This window comes from Jaculus jaculus, chromosome 10 (assembly GCF_020740685.1).
Source record: "Jaculus jaculus isolate mJacJac1 chromosome 10, mJacJac1.mat.Y.cur, whole genome shotgun sequence".
Lineage (NCBI taxonomy): Eukaryota > Metazoa > Chordata > Mammalia > Rodentia > Dipodidae > Jaculus > Jaculus jaculus.
The window spans coordinates 21,309,404-21,324,322 of record NC_059111.1 but is presented as its reverse complement, the minus strand read 5'-3'; the positions used below and the strand labels follow the sequence as shown (position 1 = coordinate 21,324,322).

The 14,919-nt window shown below is 49.6% G+C and overlaps 1 protein-coding gene and 1 non-coding gene across 2 annotated transcripts in view; both read right to left on the bottom strand.

Annotated features, from left to right (window-relative positions):
- The window catches only part of Ccdc33 (coiled-coil domain containing 33), a 128,603-nt gene that overhangs the window by 49,564 nt on the left and 64,120 nt on the right, over nucleotides 1-14,919 (bottom strand). The window contains exons 10-12 of the mRNA XM_045160581.1: nucleotides 7,316-7,445; nucleotides 6,331-6,464; nucleotides 4,524-4,595 (exon numbers count right to left, since the gene is read on the bottom strand). Coding sequence (XP_045016516.1) covers nucleotides 4,524-4,595; nucleotides 6,331-6,464; nucleotides 7,316-7,445 — 336 coding nt within the window. The remainder of the gene's footprint in view (nucleotides 1-4,523; nucleotides 4,596-6,330; nucleotides 6,465-7,315; nucleotides 7,446-14,919) is intronic.
- Nucleotides 8,752-8,858, bottom strand: LOC123464171. Its single transcript, XR_006639412.1, has one exon. It is a non-coding gene; the product is annotated as a U6 spliceosomal RNA (small nuclear RNA).

The following is a 14,919-nucleotide window of genomic DNA, read 5'->3' as shown; positions in this document are numbered from 1 at the left end:
AGCCCGCGGGCTCTGTTAGCTGGCCTTCCTGCCAGCGTGCCTGCTAACTGAGCGGTGTCGCCCACACAGAAGGCTTGCTAGGGTGTGCCTGCAGCCCCAGAGGGCAGAGCCCAGGGGTTTGCGACGAGGCAGGGCCCAGGAGACATGGGGCTCCGCGTGCCACCGAAGGGAGAGAGCTCTTAGTCACGGTAGAACAAGAGGCCGGGATGTCCACTTAATGGTGCGTGTGGCTCCGAAGCTTTCCTGTCCAGCTAGGCTATTGAGAGTGACTCTGTCATCTCCGTGTGGAGATCCCGCATGTCCTTGCTGCTAAGCTCTGGGAACCAGTGAGGCAAAAAGGATGGGTGTGGGAGGATGCGCTTAGCAGACGTCCGGTGAGCCAGACAGCCTTGGGTTGAACCCCCTGGGTGGGGAGGCTCACAGGAAACAGATTATGCCCTTAAGCACTGGAAGCACTTTCTCTATGGCCATGTGCCAGGATGGAGTTGTGAGCCATGCGGGCTGAGTGCCCCAAGAGGTCTGCTATGCTAATCCCTCCTATAGCTGGAGCATGAATAGGACTCCGCCATGTCTCTCCGGGTGATAGCTACTGGAGCCTTGGGCTCTGTTGAGTAAACAATGCAGGATTAATAGATGGCCCTGGTTCTGACTCTTTCCAAAGGGTGCGCACACAGATTCATACCAGGGAATGCCAGATAGCTGGGCGTGGTGGCGCACGCCTTTAATCCCAGCACTCGGGAGGAAGAGGTAGGAGGATCGCTGTGAGTTCGAGGCCACCCTGAGACTACAGAGTGAATTTCAGGCCAGCCTGAGCTAGAGTGAGACCGTACCTCGAAAAAACAAAAAACAAACAACAAAAAGAAAAAGAATGCGAAACAGCCTCTCCAGGGACTCTCACTCTGGTCACTCTTCCATCAGGCCATCTCTCATCAGCTGATAGCGGCTTATGAATTTGCATGTTCATTTTATTCTGTGTTCTCTGCTCTCAAAGGAGGCAAGCTCTATGAAGGGAGGGAGTTATTTTTTCTTTGACTTGTTCAATGCAATATCCCTAAATCCCACTGCAGTATTAACTCCATAAGACCGATTCATAATATCTGCAGTTGTGTGAGAACGACATTTTATAGCGATGGTGGTGAGGAGACAGGGAGGGGACCCCGTAGATTGACCTGCAGTGCCACCTGACCTCTGTACTAATTTTCAATACTTTCCGGACACCAAAACATCTCAGATACTAACAGAGAGTCATGGCCAAGCCTAATTTGGTGGTGCACGCTTTTAATCCCAGCACTTGGGAGGCTAAGGTAGCAGGATCGCCATGAGTTCGAGGCCAGCCTAGGACTACAGAGTAAGTGCCAGGTCAGCCTGGGCTAGAGTGAGAGCCTACCTTGAAAAAGACAACAACAAAAAACAAAGGTGGCTTTAAGGCACAAGGGCTCCACGGTCACTGGCTCTGCCCATGTCAATCCACAAGGTCGTGCAAAATTCATCCCTTGCACAGTGCCTAGCTCCTCAGATCTATATAGCATGAATGAATAAACGGATAGGTGTCAAGCCTGATGGCAAGTCTTACTGCATTAACATGTCATACACACAGCCTTAAATTGCCCTTCAACGCTGCAAAATCAACATGGGTCAGTTATTGGCCAATTCTCAGATGGAGTCACCAAAGAACAATCGAGCTATGGAGAGAGCTAGCTTCTGTGTGTGCTGACATGGGCGTGGAAACATCTTTCAGTTTACATGTGTGTGTGAGCATGTAGATATGTGTTAAGTGCATGCAGCCTCTTGGAGGTGTGTGTGTATGCTTATCTATGTGTATGTGACACTCCCTGGGTAGATATTCAAATGTGACCGCACAAGCGTCACATTTCTGTGTGTGGAACCTGTGTGTGTAAATTCTTGGCTGCTGAGTCTGAATTTCTGCTTGTACTATTTTTCTGCTACACACCTAATCTTGGTCTCTTTCTTCTCAGAAATCCATTAGCAAAGGTTTTTTTTTTTTTTTTTTTTTTTTTTTAACCCGCCTCCAGGGGGAGGGGGCTGAAGGAAGGAGAAGCTAAAATCACAAGGTCCAGATCAAAACACTCAGCCTCTAAATGAATTCGGCAGCATTTTCCCGCATGACTTGGAGGGATAATTTAGTGAGGACGCCAGCTGGAAGGAAAGGGATTAATTCTGCACTTAGCACAGCTCCAGCGAATAATTCATCACTGGAGACCTTTGTGCCCAGCCCCTGGGCAACTGGGGATGTTTCCTGCCCCACCTGCCTGTTGCCTGCCTGGATCCATCCGTTGCCTGGCCAGAGGCACCTGACACTCTTTCTGGTTGCAGAATGTATGTGTCCCGGGGCAGGGCAAGAGGCAGAGGAAGGTGGAGAGACCTAGACCGTGGAAGAAGGCCTGAACACCTGGGTTCCTTTCTGGGAAACTTGTCACATTTTCCTCTAAGAATCCTGCCTCGCCTGTCTTTGTGTCTTTTGTTTCCTGTGGCTTCTCTCTTTGGGCTTTCTTGTTCCTGTCCTGCTTTGGTGATGGCAACGAGGGTTCGCATGATCATGGTGGGAACTCAGTCTCACCCGGGTGTTAGATGTTTCCAGAGGAAGGCACTGGGCACCTGCAACAGGGCCAGGCTTCGTAGGGAGAGACTTTCCAGTTCCCTTCTAGATATTCTCCCCATCCCCCATGCCATGAAACTGTCGTGTTCTTCATGGGTAAGAAGGTCACGGGGCCAAGAGCTACTCCAGAGCTGATGGCCATTATTTTACTTTTCTAGCGTGGGAAGCTGGTCGGAGTAGGTTAGCTCAGAATCAACCCTGGAACGCTTCCTGGGTCCACAGTCAAACTGCCCTCATCGCAGTGCCAGGCAGCAAAGTGTGGAAGTGCCGGCAGGTGGCTATCAGGTGCACCGGGGCCCATGCCCAAGGTTCACTCTGCACTCAGAGCCCACGTGGAGCTGGCTAGAGGAACAGGGGTCAGTCCTCAGGCAGGCCTCGCGCAAGTCACTTTCCACTTCTCCGCTCAGTCTTGCTGTGGCAGTCAGGATTCCAAGATGGGTTCTAAAGATTCCCAAACCCTAGCCCCCGATACCAGGCAAATGGGGAGTAGTCACCCTTGTGTTATATGACACAGCAGACCTTAAAATGGGATTATCCAGTCCCTTTAATAGGTTTTTTTTTTTTTCTTTTTTGGGCTAGAAAAATGGCCTAGCAGTTAAAGGCACTTGCCGGCAAAGCCAAAGAACCCAGGTTCAATTCCCCAAGATTCACAGAAGCCACATGCACAAGGTGGCACATGCGTCTGGAGTTTGTTTGCAGTGGCTTGAGACCCTGGCGTGCCCGTTCTCTCTCTCTGTCTCAAATAAGTATAAATAAATAAATAAATAAATAAATAAATAAATAAATAAATAAATAAATAAATAAAAGACCTCATGTTTGATTCTCCAGTGCCCTTGTAAAGCCAGATGCACAAGGGGGTACATGCGTCTGGAGTTCATTTGCCATGGCTAGAGGCCCTGGCGCATCCATTCTCTCTCTACCTGCCTCTTTCTCTCTCTCTCTCTATCTCACATAAATAAATAAAACATTTCAGTCTACTTTTCCTGGTTGGTGGCAGAAAAGGAACCCACAGTTTCCAAGTCTGAGGGGGCTGCACGTTTCTGCCGGCACTGCTGTGGAGGAGACCCCGGGAAGATGGAGTACAGGTAGTCTTCAGGAGCTGATAGCAGCCTCGCTGGCAGCCAGCAAGGAATTTGAGCCTTCAGTTCCACACTGCAGGGAACTGGATCCTGTCCACACCTCAAAAGAACTTGGTATTACATTTCGCCTCCTCTTCCGGAAGGGAACATGGCTGGCCGACGTCTTGATTTTAGCCACGCTGTGCCCTACCGACCTAGGGAGGTGTCGTCTAGGACAAGGGCATTGTTTTAAGCTACAGAGCCTGTGACAGAGCAGGAGAGGATGGATTGCTCCGTCCTCCCTCATGAACTTTGACTTGAGTAAAGCAGGCTTGGCTTGGGCTGCGTTGGAGATGCACCCCCAGGTCTGGGTGGCTCTCAACTCTCCTCTTTTCTTTTTTATTTTTATATTTTATTTATATTTGAGAAAGAGGGAGAAAGAGAGAGAGAGAGAGGGAGAAAGAGGCAGATAGAGAGACAATGGGTGTGCCAGGGCCTTCAGCCACTGCAAACAAACTCTAGAAGCATGTGCCACCTTTTGAATCTGGCTTGCGTGAGTCTTGGGAGATTGAACCTGGGTCCTCTAGCTTTGCAGGCTAACACCTTAACTGCTAAGCAATCCCTCCAGCCCTCAACTCTCCTCTTTCTAATCTCAGTGTTTTCTCTGGTTTTCTGGAGTCTCGGGTCACCCTCAGACACTTCCATCCAAAGCACCAGACCCCTCTCTTCCAGAAGTCCCTGAGCCCAGGCCTTGAGGACCAGTGTCTATGAAGAAGCCTGGAGCTCACAGGGGCCTTGGGGGCGCTGGCGCTTGACTGACCCCTCCAGGCTACCGGCGCTGGCCTTACCTCAGAGGAATGCACCTGGAAGGAAAGATCCACCGTGGGGGCCTCACCGCTGATGGTTCTTAGGTTGGTATTCTGGGGAGGAGAAGGGGCCAGTCAGAAGACCAGGCCAGGGCAGCTGCAGACCTCTGCTCCATCCCCTGTTCCAGGTTCCCTGGGAAGAGGAAGCATGCCCAGGAGGGTGGGAGGCACTGACACCTGAGCAGGCTTCCCTTTGGTCCCCTTACCGCCTCCACATGGCCCTTCTCAACTCCACTTAACCACTGACTGGCACCTCCGTGCTCACATCCTGGCAGGACAGAAGCTCCTGCTTGCTAAAGTCTGATATGCCAGGATGCCCAGAAGCATTTAGGGCAAAGAAGCACAGAGAATATGATACCAAGCACATCCCAGCACTTGACAGGTAGAGGAAGGAGGATGCGGAGGTCATGGTTATCTCTGGCTCCATAGCAAGTTTGAGGTCAGCCTCCATGAAACCCTGTCCCCCAAAGATAATGATATCTCTTCTCCCTTCCTCTCTCTCTCCTTTCCTACCTCCTCCTTTTAGTGACTATTCTTGCAATTGAATCTAGGGCCTCTTGCAGGCTGGGTACCTCTACCACTGAGCTACATTCCGAGCCCTCTTTTTCCTTTTGCAGTTTTGAAACAGGGTCTCACTAAGTTGTCCAGGCTGGTCTTGAACTCACTCTGTAGCCCAGGTATTAATTCTTTTGGAGAATTTATTCTGAGTGCTTTATGTATTTCCTGACACAAATCTCAATGATAATTCTATGTGAAAGAACTATTACTATGTGCCCATTTTTACTTTTATCTATTTAAATTTTTTTCATTTATTTTTATTTATTTATTTGAGAGCAACAGACAGAGACAGAAAGAGGCAGATAGAGATAGATAGATAGATAGATAGAGAGAGAGAGAGAGAGAGAGAGAGAGAGAGAGGGAGAATGGGCATGCCAGGGCTTCCACTGCAAATGAACTCGAGACACATGCACCCCTTGTGTATCTGGCTAACACGGGTTCTGAGGAATCAAGCCTCGAATCGGGGTCCTTAGGGTTCACAGGCAAGCGCTTAACTGCTAAGCCTTCTCTCCAGACATACTTTTATCTATTTATTTGAGAGACACAGAGAGAGAAACAGGCAGGAGTGAAGAAAGAATGGGCGTGCCAGGGCTTCTAGCCACCGCAAACAAACTTCAGATGCATGCTCCACCTTGTGCATCTGGCTTACGTGGATCCTGGGGAATCAAACCTGGGTCCTTTGGCTTTGCATGCAAACACCTTATCTGCTAAGCCATCCCTCCAGCCCTACCTGCCTATTTTTCTAGACAGGGAGACTGAAGCATTAAGACTTTAAGTCATTTTTCTGCTGGAAAAGGAACGTGGTCACATAAGCTGGTCAGTGGTGAAACCAGAATTTGGATTCAACCACCCTGGGCTCTAGGACCTGAGCACAACCCTTTAATTATGCATAAGCAGTGTCCCGAGCTCGTGGTTCCCATGTTACAGGTGAGGACTGAGGTCCAGAGAGGTTGTCATTTGCAGTGGGTTCTACAAGAGGACAACGAAAGAAGGACTTGAAGCCAGCTCTGGTGGAAAGTTGGAGCTCTTGTCACTACCTCTGGGGGGTGGGTGTCCCTGGTGCCTCTTCCCAGGGGAATCTCCTGGGTTTGGCTTTCCAGCCCCAGAGGCAAGACTGGTCTTTGGGGTTGAGCGTGCTCCTCACACCTGCAGGGTGAAGAGGTTCTCTTCTACAGGTGTGCGGAGGTGCAGTGAGGCTGGAGGACCCATCCAGGGTTGATTGGGGACTCACAGTGATGGGCAGCTGCTCCACGCGCAGCCCATTCAGGCCTTTCTCTGCCAGCAGCTTGCGGTACAAATGAGTCTTTAACGGCAACACGGAGATGCCCAAGGGTTGACTGAGGGTCCAAGGCTCATTGCCTTTCGCTGCGGGGGAAAAGGGCCAGAGTTGGGGCTCCCATCAAAAACTCTGCTCCCACCACCCTGGCTTCTCAGATGCCAGCCTCTGGGCCTCATGTGGGCTCCATCCTTGGATACGGGTTCTCACTACCCCACTGCTTCCTTAATTCCTGTTTTCCTACACATTCATAATTCTCCTCCTCTCTCTCTCTCTTCAAGGTCTTGTAGACTCAAAGTCAACTCTAAAGGGGATTCTCTGCACCCATGGATGTGTTTTTTTTTTTTAAATAAGTGCTTCTTTAAAATAGATTTTATTTGTTTGCAAGGAGAAAGAGAGGGGTGTAGGGAGAGAACGGTTATGCCAGGACCCCTAGCCATTGCAAACAAAGTCTAGGTGCATGTACCACTTTGTGCATCAGGCTTTATATGGGTCCTGGGGAGTTAAACCCAGTTTGTGAGGCATTGCAGGCAAGTGCCTTAACTGCTAAGCCATGTCTCTAGTACCATCTATGGGTATTTTTATGGCTCCCTTGTCTCTGTCTCCTATGGACCTCCATCCAGACTTGGGAGTGGGACTGTGATCAGTTACTTCTGAATCCCGCCTCCCCTCCCATCCCGCCACAGGGTCCCTCCTTACAGATGGGCGCAATGAAAGCCTGTGGTGCTGGTGTAGAGATAGGCCAGGGTGTCCTGGCCTGTACTCTGAAGCTGTTCATGGGTATAAATGCCAGCCAGGCCCTCCTTTACATTCTCTGCCTGCACTGAGGGACTATCTGGTTCCTGGAGGCTACCTCATTCCTCTAAGAGGCAGAGGCAGGATGGCCCAAATGCCCCCTCTCCTGATGAATGGCAGGGCACTGGCCACTTAGGTCACTTACTTGAGGCAGAGGGATAGTACTCCAACACCAGGGCAGTGTCCTCTGAGAAGCTGGTGGCTCCGTCACGGCCTTGGAAGAGGAAGGATTGGTTCCACAAGGGCTGCTCTGGAGGTCCCCCAGGCTTGGATAGCTAGAAGGCAAGTGTGGTATCATTCAAGCCTTCTTCCAAACCAAGACATTTGGTTGTTTATGTGTATGCATATGCCACAAGGGTTCATCCAAATTATATAAAGGACCTCATACTGATTGAATACATTTTAGAAAACACAGAAAAGAAAGAAAAGTCCCCCATTTATTTTATTTACTTATTTATTTGAGAGAGAGAGAGAAAGAGGCAGATGGAGAGAGACAGAGAGAATGGGCACACCAGGGCCTTTTTAGCCTCTGCAAATGAACTCCAGACACACGTGCCATCTTGTGTATTTGGCTTTTGTGGGTCCTCAGGAATCAAACCTGGGTCCTTTGGCTTTGTAGGCAAGCACCTTAACTGCTAAGCCATCTCTCCAGCCCCTTCCCCATTTCTTACACAAAGACAACCATTCATAAAACCGGGTTTCTTTGCACACATTTTGTCTATATAGTTGTCACTGTGCCTTTCTTTAAAAAATATTTGAGAAAGAGAGAGAGAGAGGGGAGGGGGGGAGGGAGGGAGGGAAGGAGGGAGGGAGGGAGGGAGAGAATGGGCACACCAGACCTCTAGCCACTGCAAACCAACTCCAGATGCATGTACCACCATGTGCACCTGGCTTACATGGGTTCTGGGGGATCAAACCTGAGTCCTTAGGCTTCGCAGGCATGCACCTTAGCTGCTAACTCACCTCTCCAGACTCACTCTACCTTTTCATTTACCCTCAAAACCTAAGCATATTGAGTCATAAAGCCTTTTGTTACTTGATATCCTGTCACAACCAGACATGGTGTCACATGCCTGTAATCCCAGCACATGGGAGATGGAGGCAGGAGGATCAGGGGTTCAAGACCAACCTCAGCTACATAACAAGTCTGAGACTAGCCTCGAGTAGAACAATGCCAATGCCCCTCTCACAAAAAGATGTACTACTGCCATGTCCAAGTGCCCTGGTTTCTCCCTTCACCACCATTCTGAATGCTCTTTGCCATATGATTCTATCCCAGATTCTTTATTTTCCCTTTTAGACTGGATCTCATGTAGCCTCGGCTAGTCTCAAACTTGCTTTGTGACTCAGGATGACATTGAACTTAAAAATATTTGTTTTATTTTTTGTGTTTATTATTATTATTAACAACATATCTCATGGGTACATCATGTGTTGGTACCCTCTTTTCCCTCATCCCTGCCCCCGTTCTGCTGGGGACGTTCCTCAATGGGGTTGCTGGTATTCCCCGTGGGGTTGTGGTTTAAGCGTTGTGGGAGCACTGATGGTTAGTTTTGGGGGGAAGGGAATGCCTCTGGGCATAAAAATATGGAACGCTTCATGAATTTGTGTGTCATCCCTGTGCAGGGGCCATGCTAATCTCCTCTGTATCGTTCCAATTTTAGTATATGTGCTGCCAAAGCGAGCACTATTTTATTTTGGGAGAGAAAGAGGCAGATAGAGAGAGAATGGGTGCGCCAGGGCCTCTAGCCACTACAAATGAAAACTCTAGATGAATGTGCCACTTTGTGCTTAGGTGGGTACTGGGGAATCAAACCTGGGTCCTTAGGCTTCACAGGCAAGCACCTTAACAGCTAAGCCATTTCTCCAGCCCACATTGAACTTCTGACTTTCCTTCCCCCATCTCCTGAGTGCTGGGCATACAAGGTATTCACTACCGTGCAGGGCTAGTATGCAGTGTTAAGGACGGAACCCAGGGCCTGCGGGCATTGTAGGCAAGCACTCCACCAGTCAAGCTATAATCCCGGATGATTTTCTTAGTACAAATACCTGAGGCAAGGATGGAGTGAAAAGAGCATATTAGATGAACTCTTTCCTCCAAGTATTGCAAGTATTGGTGGAGCATTTATGTAATATGAGATACGACCTTACCCTGCCACTAACCCTTTCTGCCCCCTACGGGTTCGCTGGGACCCTCACAGAAGGCCACATCAGGTTGTGGAGTCTTGGTGTGTCTGGCTGCAGGCCACTAGTCACTCAGGTGACTTGATGGCATGTGGATGGGGCACTGTGATGTGGCAATTTCCTCTGAATTGAAACATTTCTTGTGGGGTGGGGGAGAGGTTGGGGGGAAGAAGGAAGGAAGCTCAGGAGACTTAGGAAGTCAATAAGACTGGGAGAAAGGTTGTTCTCAAGATATGTAAAGGGAAAACAACTACTTACAAAGAGACTCCAGGATCAGCCAAGCCACCTGCAGACTGGGCTCCAGATATGAGTCCTGCCTATGCTGGGGGGGGGGGATGGACTTTTTGGTGATGTCATCCATTTCTCCTGTAAGCCACCCAGCACCTTGCTCTGTAAGTAACCCCATTAACTCTTTTTTAAAACTTTGTTTATTTATTTATTTATTCATTTGAGAGCAAGAGCAAGAGAGAGAGAGAGAGAGAATGGGCGCGCCAGGGCCTCCAGCCACTGCAAACGAACTCCAGACGTGTGCAACCCCTTGTGCATCTGGCTAACACGGGTCCTGGGGAATCGCGCTTGAACTGAGGTCCTTAGGCTTCACAGGCAAGCGCTTAACCGCTAAGCCATCTCTTCAGCTCAATAAACTCATTTTTTTCTTAGCCCCAATAAACTCGTCTTCGGTGTCATCGAACTTTGGTCTGCCGTCTGTACCCCACCTGCGTTGGCAGACAGATGTTTGGGTCGCCACTGGCAAGACGTTTCTGGTGACCAAGCACACACGTAAGGCCAGCTTGGATGATAAAACAAGGCAGGAGTAAGTAACGCCCCAAGTCAGGGGACTACATGAGGCTCTGAGTGGTATGAAAGTCAAGGAGGCTAAGGGAAGCTCTGGAGACCAGACTTGGCATGGTGAAGGCGGGGAGGAAGGTCTTCTGGCTGAGAGGTGGGCGCAAACAATGACATTTGGAGGTGGCACTGAACTCAGCAGGAGTGAAGGACCCTGGAACAGGGAGGGACGCACGGGGAGACCCCGCGTCCACAGATGAAGGAAGGTGGGGAGGTGGGATGTCAGCCTGTCTAACTCCCCGCAGGTGGGGAGGGCTGTGCGTCCCCAGCGCAGCGTCTCCAAATCGCTGCCTCGCCTCTGCCCTGTCAGAGGCTGTCAGCGACACTGGCAGTGGCTCCCACCTCGCCATCCCCGCAGGGGATCTAGAAAAGGTCAGTGCAAATGCACCGGGGACTTATTGCTACGAGATGGGGAAACATCGGTGCAAGCTCACTTCCGGTGGGGGCAGGGCCCCGGTGCCTGTCATAATAATGTGCCTGCCCCAAACTTTGGGTCCTAGCTGGGTCTTCTGCCTCTAAGGAGAATGTAGTCAATGCAGGGCTGTAGATTTCCTAAACACTGGCATCGTGGCCCCGGGGCCTTGGGGATGTCCTTGAAATACTCACTGGTCGAACTTCAGGGACAGTCACCTGAGCCCCAGGTTCGGCCACAGAACTGGTTCTGGGTTCTGTGGAGCCAGATATTGATCATTCACGATTGATCCTAAAACCACGGCCCGCCCAGCACCACCTCTCTCTCCTGGACGCCAGAGAGGGGCTTCCACATGACCTGGGCTAGCTGCCAGTCACCGGGGCCCTCCCTCGGGGAGGGATGGGTGACTAAGTCCCTTGCTGCCCCGTTTGTTGTCCCCACCGTGGGAGAGCGTTATTTAATGGATTCTAGCTGTCTGCTTTGGGAATTATTAACAGGCTTAAATGGTGTGTACAAAGCAAGAGGTGGTGAGTGGCTGCCCGCCTGATAAGGGACAGCCCTGTCACTAAGTGAGCTCCAGGGTTAGTGTCCTAGGAACGAACACTTCACACCCAGAATTGGGCAGGGAGCGTCATATTCATTCATTCTCCCTCTCTTTCTCTCTCTTCCTCTCTGGCACATGCTTGTGATATATAGGGTTCAAGGTTAAGTAATGCCAGCATCTGCTTTTCAGAGCTAGCTGCTGATGGGTGTGTGTGCAGAGGTGGGCGGGAGAGTAGACATGGTCTGAAGACGCTAATGAGTAAGGCCGTGGAGGGCTGTGGAATTAAGGAATGTGATTAACCCTCAGCTGTGATCTTCAGAAAAGCCATTAACCCCCAGCCACTGAGGTAGACCTGCCTTCTCTGGGGATAGAAGGAAGCTTCCATGAGCCGTCAGCCCCCTCCTCCTATTTCCCATGGGCCCTACCCTCATCCTCATCTTCTCTCTCACCCACTGCTGCCTGCTCTGCCCAGGGACAGTAAGCCATGCCGGGAGGAGGGGCTGTAGGCAGTTGGTGCTGGCCAGGGCCTCCAGGGAGCTAGGACCCCTTGGCTGTCAGCCTGGATCAGTTTCAAGCTTCAGCAGGTCTGTTTCCTTCTCTGGGACCTATTTTTTTTGTTGTTGGTGGTGGTCAAAAATGCCTTATGCGGGCTGGAGAGGTGGCTTAGCGGTTAAGGCGTTTGCCTGCAAAGTCAAAGGATCCCAGTTTAACTCTCCAGGACCCATGTAAGCCAGATGCACAAGGGGGCGCACGCATCTGGAGTTTGTTTGCAGTGGCTGGAGGCCCTGGTGTGCCCATTCTCTCTCTCTCTCTGTCTGCCTCTTTCTCTCTCTGTTGCTCTCAACTAAATAAAAATGAACAACAAAAAACAAATTTTTTAAAGTCCCATGAGAATCTGGGGAGACTGCATGTTGGACTGAGACAGGTGGAGGTGATGTGGCATGATGGCTCTTCCCCCTCAGTCCCATCTCTGCAGTGAGCAAAGGTGACAGGAAAACCTCATTACAGCAGTCAGGTTCGCATTGCTGGCAGAAATCACCCAACCAAGAGCAGCTTGTGGAAAAAAAAAAAAGGTTTATTTTGGCTTACAGACTCAAGGGGAAGCTCCATGACGGCAGGGAAAAATTATGGCATGAGTGGAGGGTGGACATCACCCCCTGGCCAACATAAGGTGGACAATAGCAACAGGAGAGTGTGCCAAACACTAGCAAGGGGAAGTTGGCTATAGCACCCACAAGCCCACTCCCAACAATACATTGCCTCCAGGAAGCCTTAATTTCCAATTGTAATCAGCTGGGGAACCTAGCACTCAGAACACCTAAGGTTATGGGGGACACCTGAATCAAACCACCACAATCTGCCCCAGCCCCCATAAACTGATAACCATACATGATATAAAATACAATGCTTTCAGTCCAAAATTCAAAGTCCCCACATTTTTTAATCAATCCTAATGATATTCAAACATCCCCATAATCCAATGCCTTTCTTTTTTTAATTTAAAATTTTTTATTTATTTATTTGAGAGTGACAGACATAGAGAGAAAGACAGATAGAGGGAGAGAGAGAGAATGGGCGCGCCAGGGCCTCCAGCCTCTGCCAACGAACTCCAGACGCGTGCGCCCCCTTGTGCATCTGGCTAACGTGGGACCTGGGGAACTGAGCCTCGAACCGGGGTCCTTAGGCTTCTCAGGCAAGCGCTTAATGCTAAGCCATCTCTCCAGCCCTCCAATGCCTTTTAACTGAGTCATAATACCAAAAAAATCCCCCCCAAACCATAATGGCACAGAATAAACACACTGCAAAAGATGGCATTGGACATACCAAAAAAATATTCAACCAATACAAGGTTTAAATCAACCAGGGCAAATATCAAACTCTGTAGCTCCAAGTCCAACAACTCTAGTCAGTGACAAGTCTCCAAGTCCAATAATTCTAATCAGCAACAAGTCTCTGGAGTTTCAATTCCGCCCCACCAGCGAGGCTACTCATAGTCCTGGAAAACTTCATCCGGGGCCGGCAGTTTTCCTTGGCAGCCATTTTGTTGTCCCAGCATCTCCACTGGGTCTCCACAGCAATCCATGGTTCATCCTCACGGCTCCATAGGGTCTCCATGCAGGCATCTAGCAGACCTGCTTCACACTGTCCATGGCTGTTTCCAAAACACAAGACCGTGTTGCAAACTCAATAACCCTCTCTTTCCTGCATTTCTTACACTCCACAATACCAGGTAAGGTGCCAGCTTGTTAATCCGGGGGGGGGGGGCGTGGAGAATAAAGCAGGCTTTGAAGAACAGGACATCCCTTGAGCATTCAGGCCCCTTCAAAAACTGCATTCTACAGATCAGCCTGGGCTAGAGTGAGACCCTATCTCGAAAAACCAACCAATGAAACAAACAAACAAAAAAATCCCTGTGTTATTTCTGTTGTCACAGAGCATGTCAGATGGCCCAATCTCAATGGCTATAATCTCTTCTATAATTGCAGCTGAACAGGCAACAGTTTTGGCCTAAAGATTTTTTTCTGTTCCATATCCCTCCGCTCATACCAGTCCATTTCTGTGCACTGAAACCCTGCACAAGTTCTCAGGACATGGGCATAAAAGAAAGCTTCACATACAAACTGCTTCTAGCCCAGCCCAGGCAAAGCTTTTTCTCACCCTCATAAGCCAAACCTCACAGTCCACAGTTCTTACTGCATTCAGGTCTTTCAACTCTGACCAGAATATTCCATCAAGCTGTACTTCCTGCACTGCAAGGTGTCTCTTAGGCCAAGATTTCAAATCCTTCCACCTTTCTCTTGAAAATCAGCTCCAAAAGGCCAAAGCCACACAGTCAGGTGTCTAGCACAACCCCACTCCTGGTACCACTTTACTGTTGCAGTCAGGTTCGCATTGCTGGCAGAAATCACATGACCAAGAGCAGCTTGTGGGAAAAAAAAAGGTTTGTTTTGGCTTACAGGCTCGAGGGGAAGCTCCATGATGGCAGGGAAAATGATAGCATGAGCAGAGAGTGGACATTATTCCCTGGCCAGCATAAGGTGGACAATAGCAACAGGAGAGTATGCTAAACTGCAAGAGGGAGCTGGCTATAACACCCACAAGCCTGCCCCCATCAATATAACACCTCCAGGAGGCTTCAATTTCACATTGTCATCAGCTGGGAATCTAGCATTCAGAACACCTAAGTTTATGGGGGACACCTGAATCAAGCCACCACAAACATGTTGGGTCCAGCCAGACCACTCATCTATTCCCTTGACTCTTCTCAGGTTTTGCCATACTCACTGGGCTGAATGAAAATATGGGGTAGACACTTAGGTCACCTGATGCACCCTTGTCCACCCTGCCTCATAACCAACATAGTCCTCTTGTCCAGTTGGCTCCTTTCTCCATATCTGCCAGCTCTGGCTACCAGCAAAGCAGAGCCACACTCTCTCAGTGACTGGCCTATGCATATGACCCAATTCTGGTCAATGTGACCAGAAGGAAGGTGATCTGGGGGATTGGTTTCCAGTGTTTCATTAAAATCCATGCTCAGGGGCTGGAGAGATGGCTTAGTGGTTAAGACACTTGCCTGCAAAGCCTAATGACCCAGGGTCCGATTCCCCAGTACCCACATAAAGCCAGATGCACAAAGTGGTGTATTCATCAGGAGTTCATTTGCAGTGCCCACTTTCTCTGTCTCTCTTCTCTCTATTTCTCTTTGCTTACAAATAAATACTAAATAAAAATATTTAACAATAGTAAAATCCTTTAATGTCCT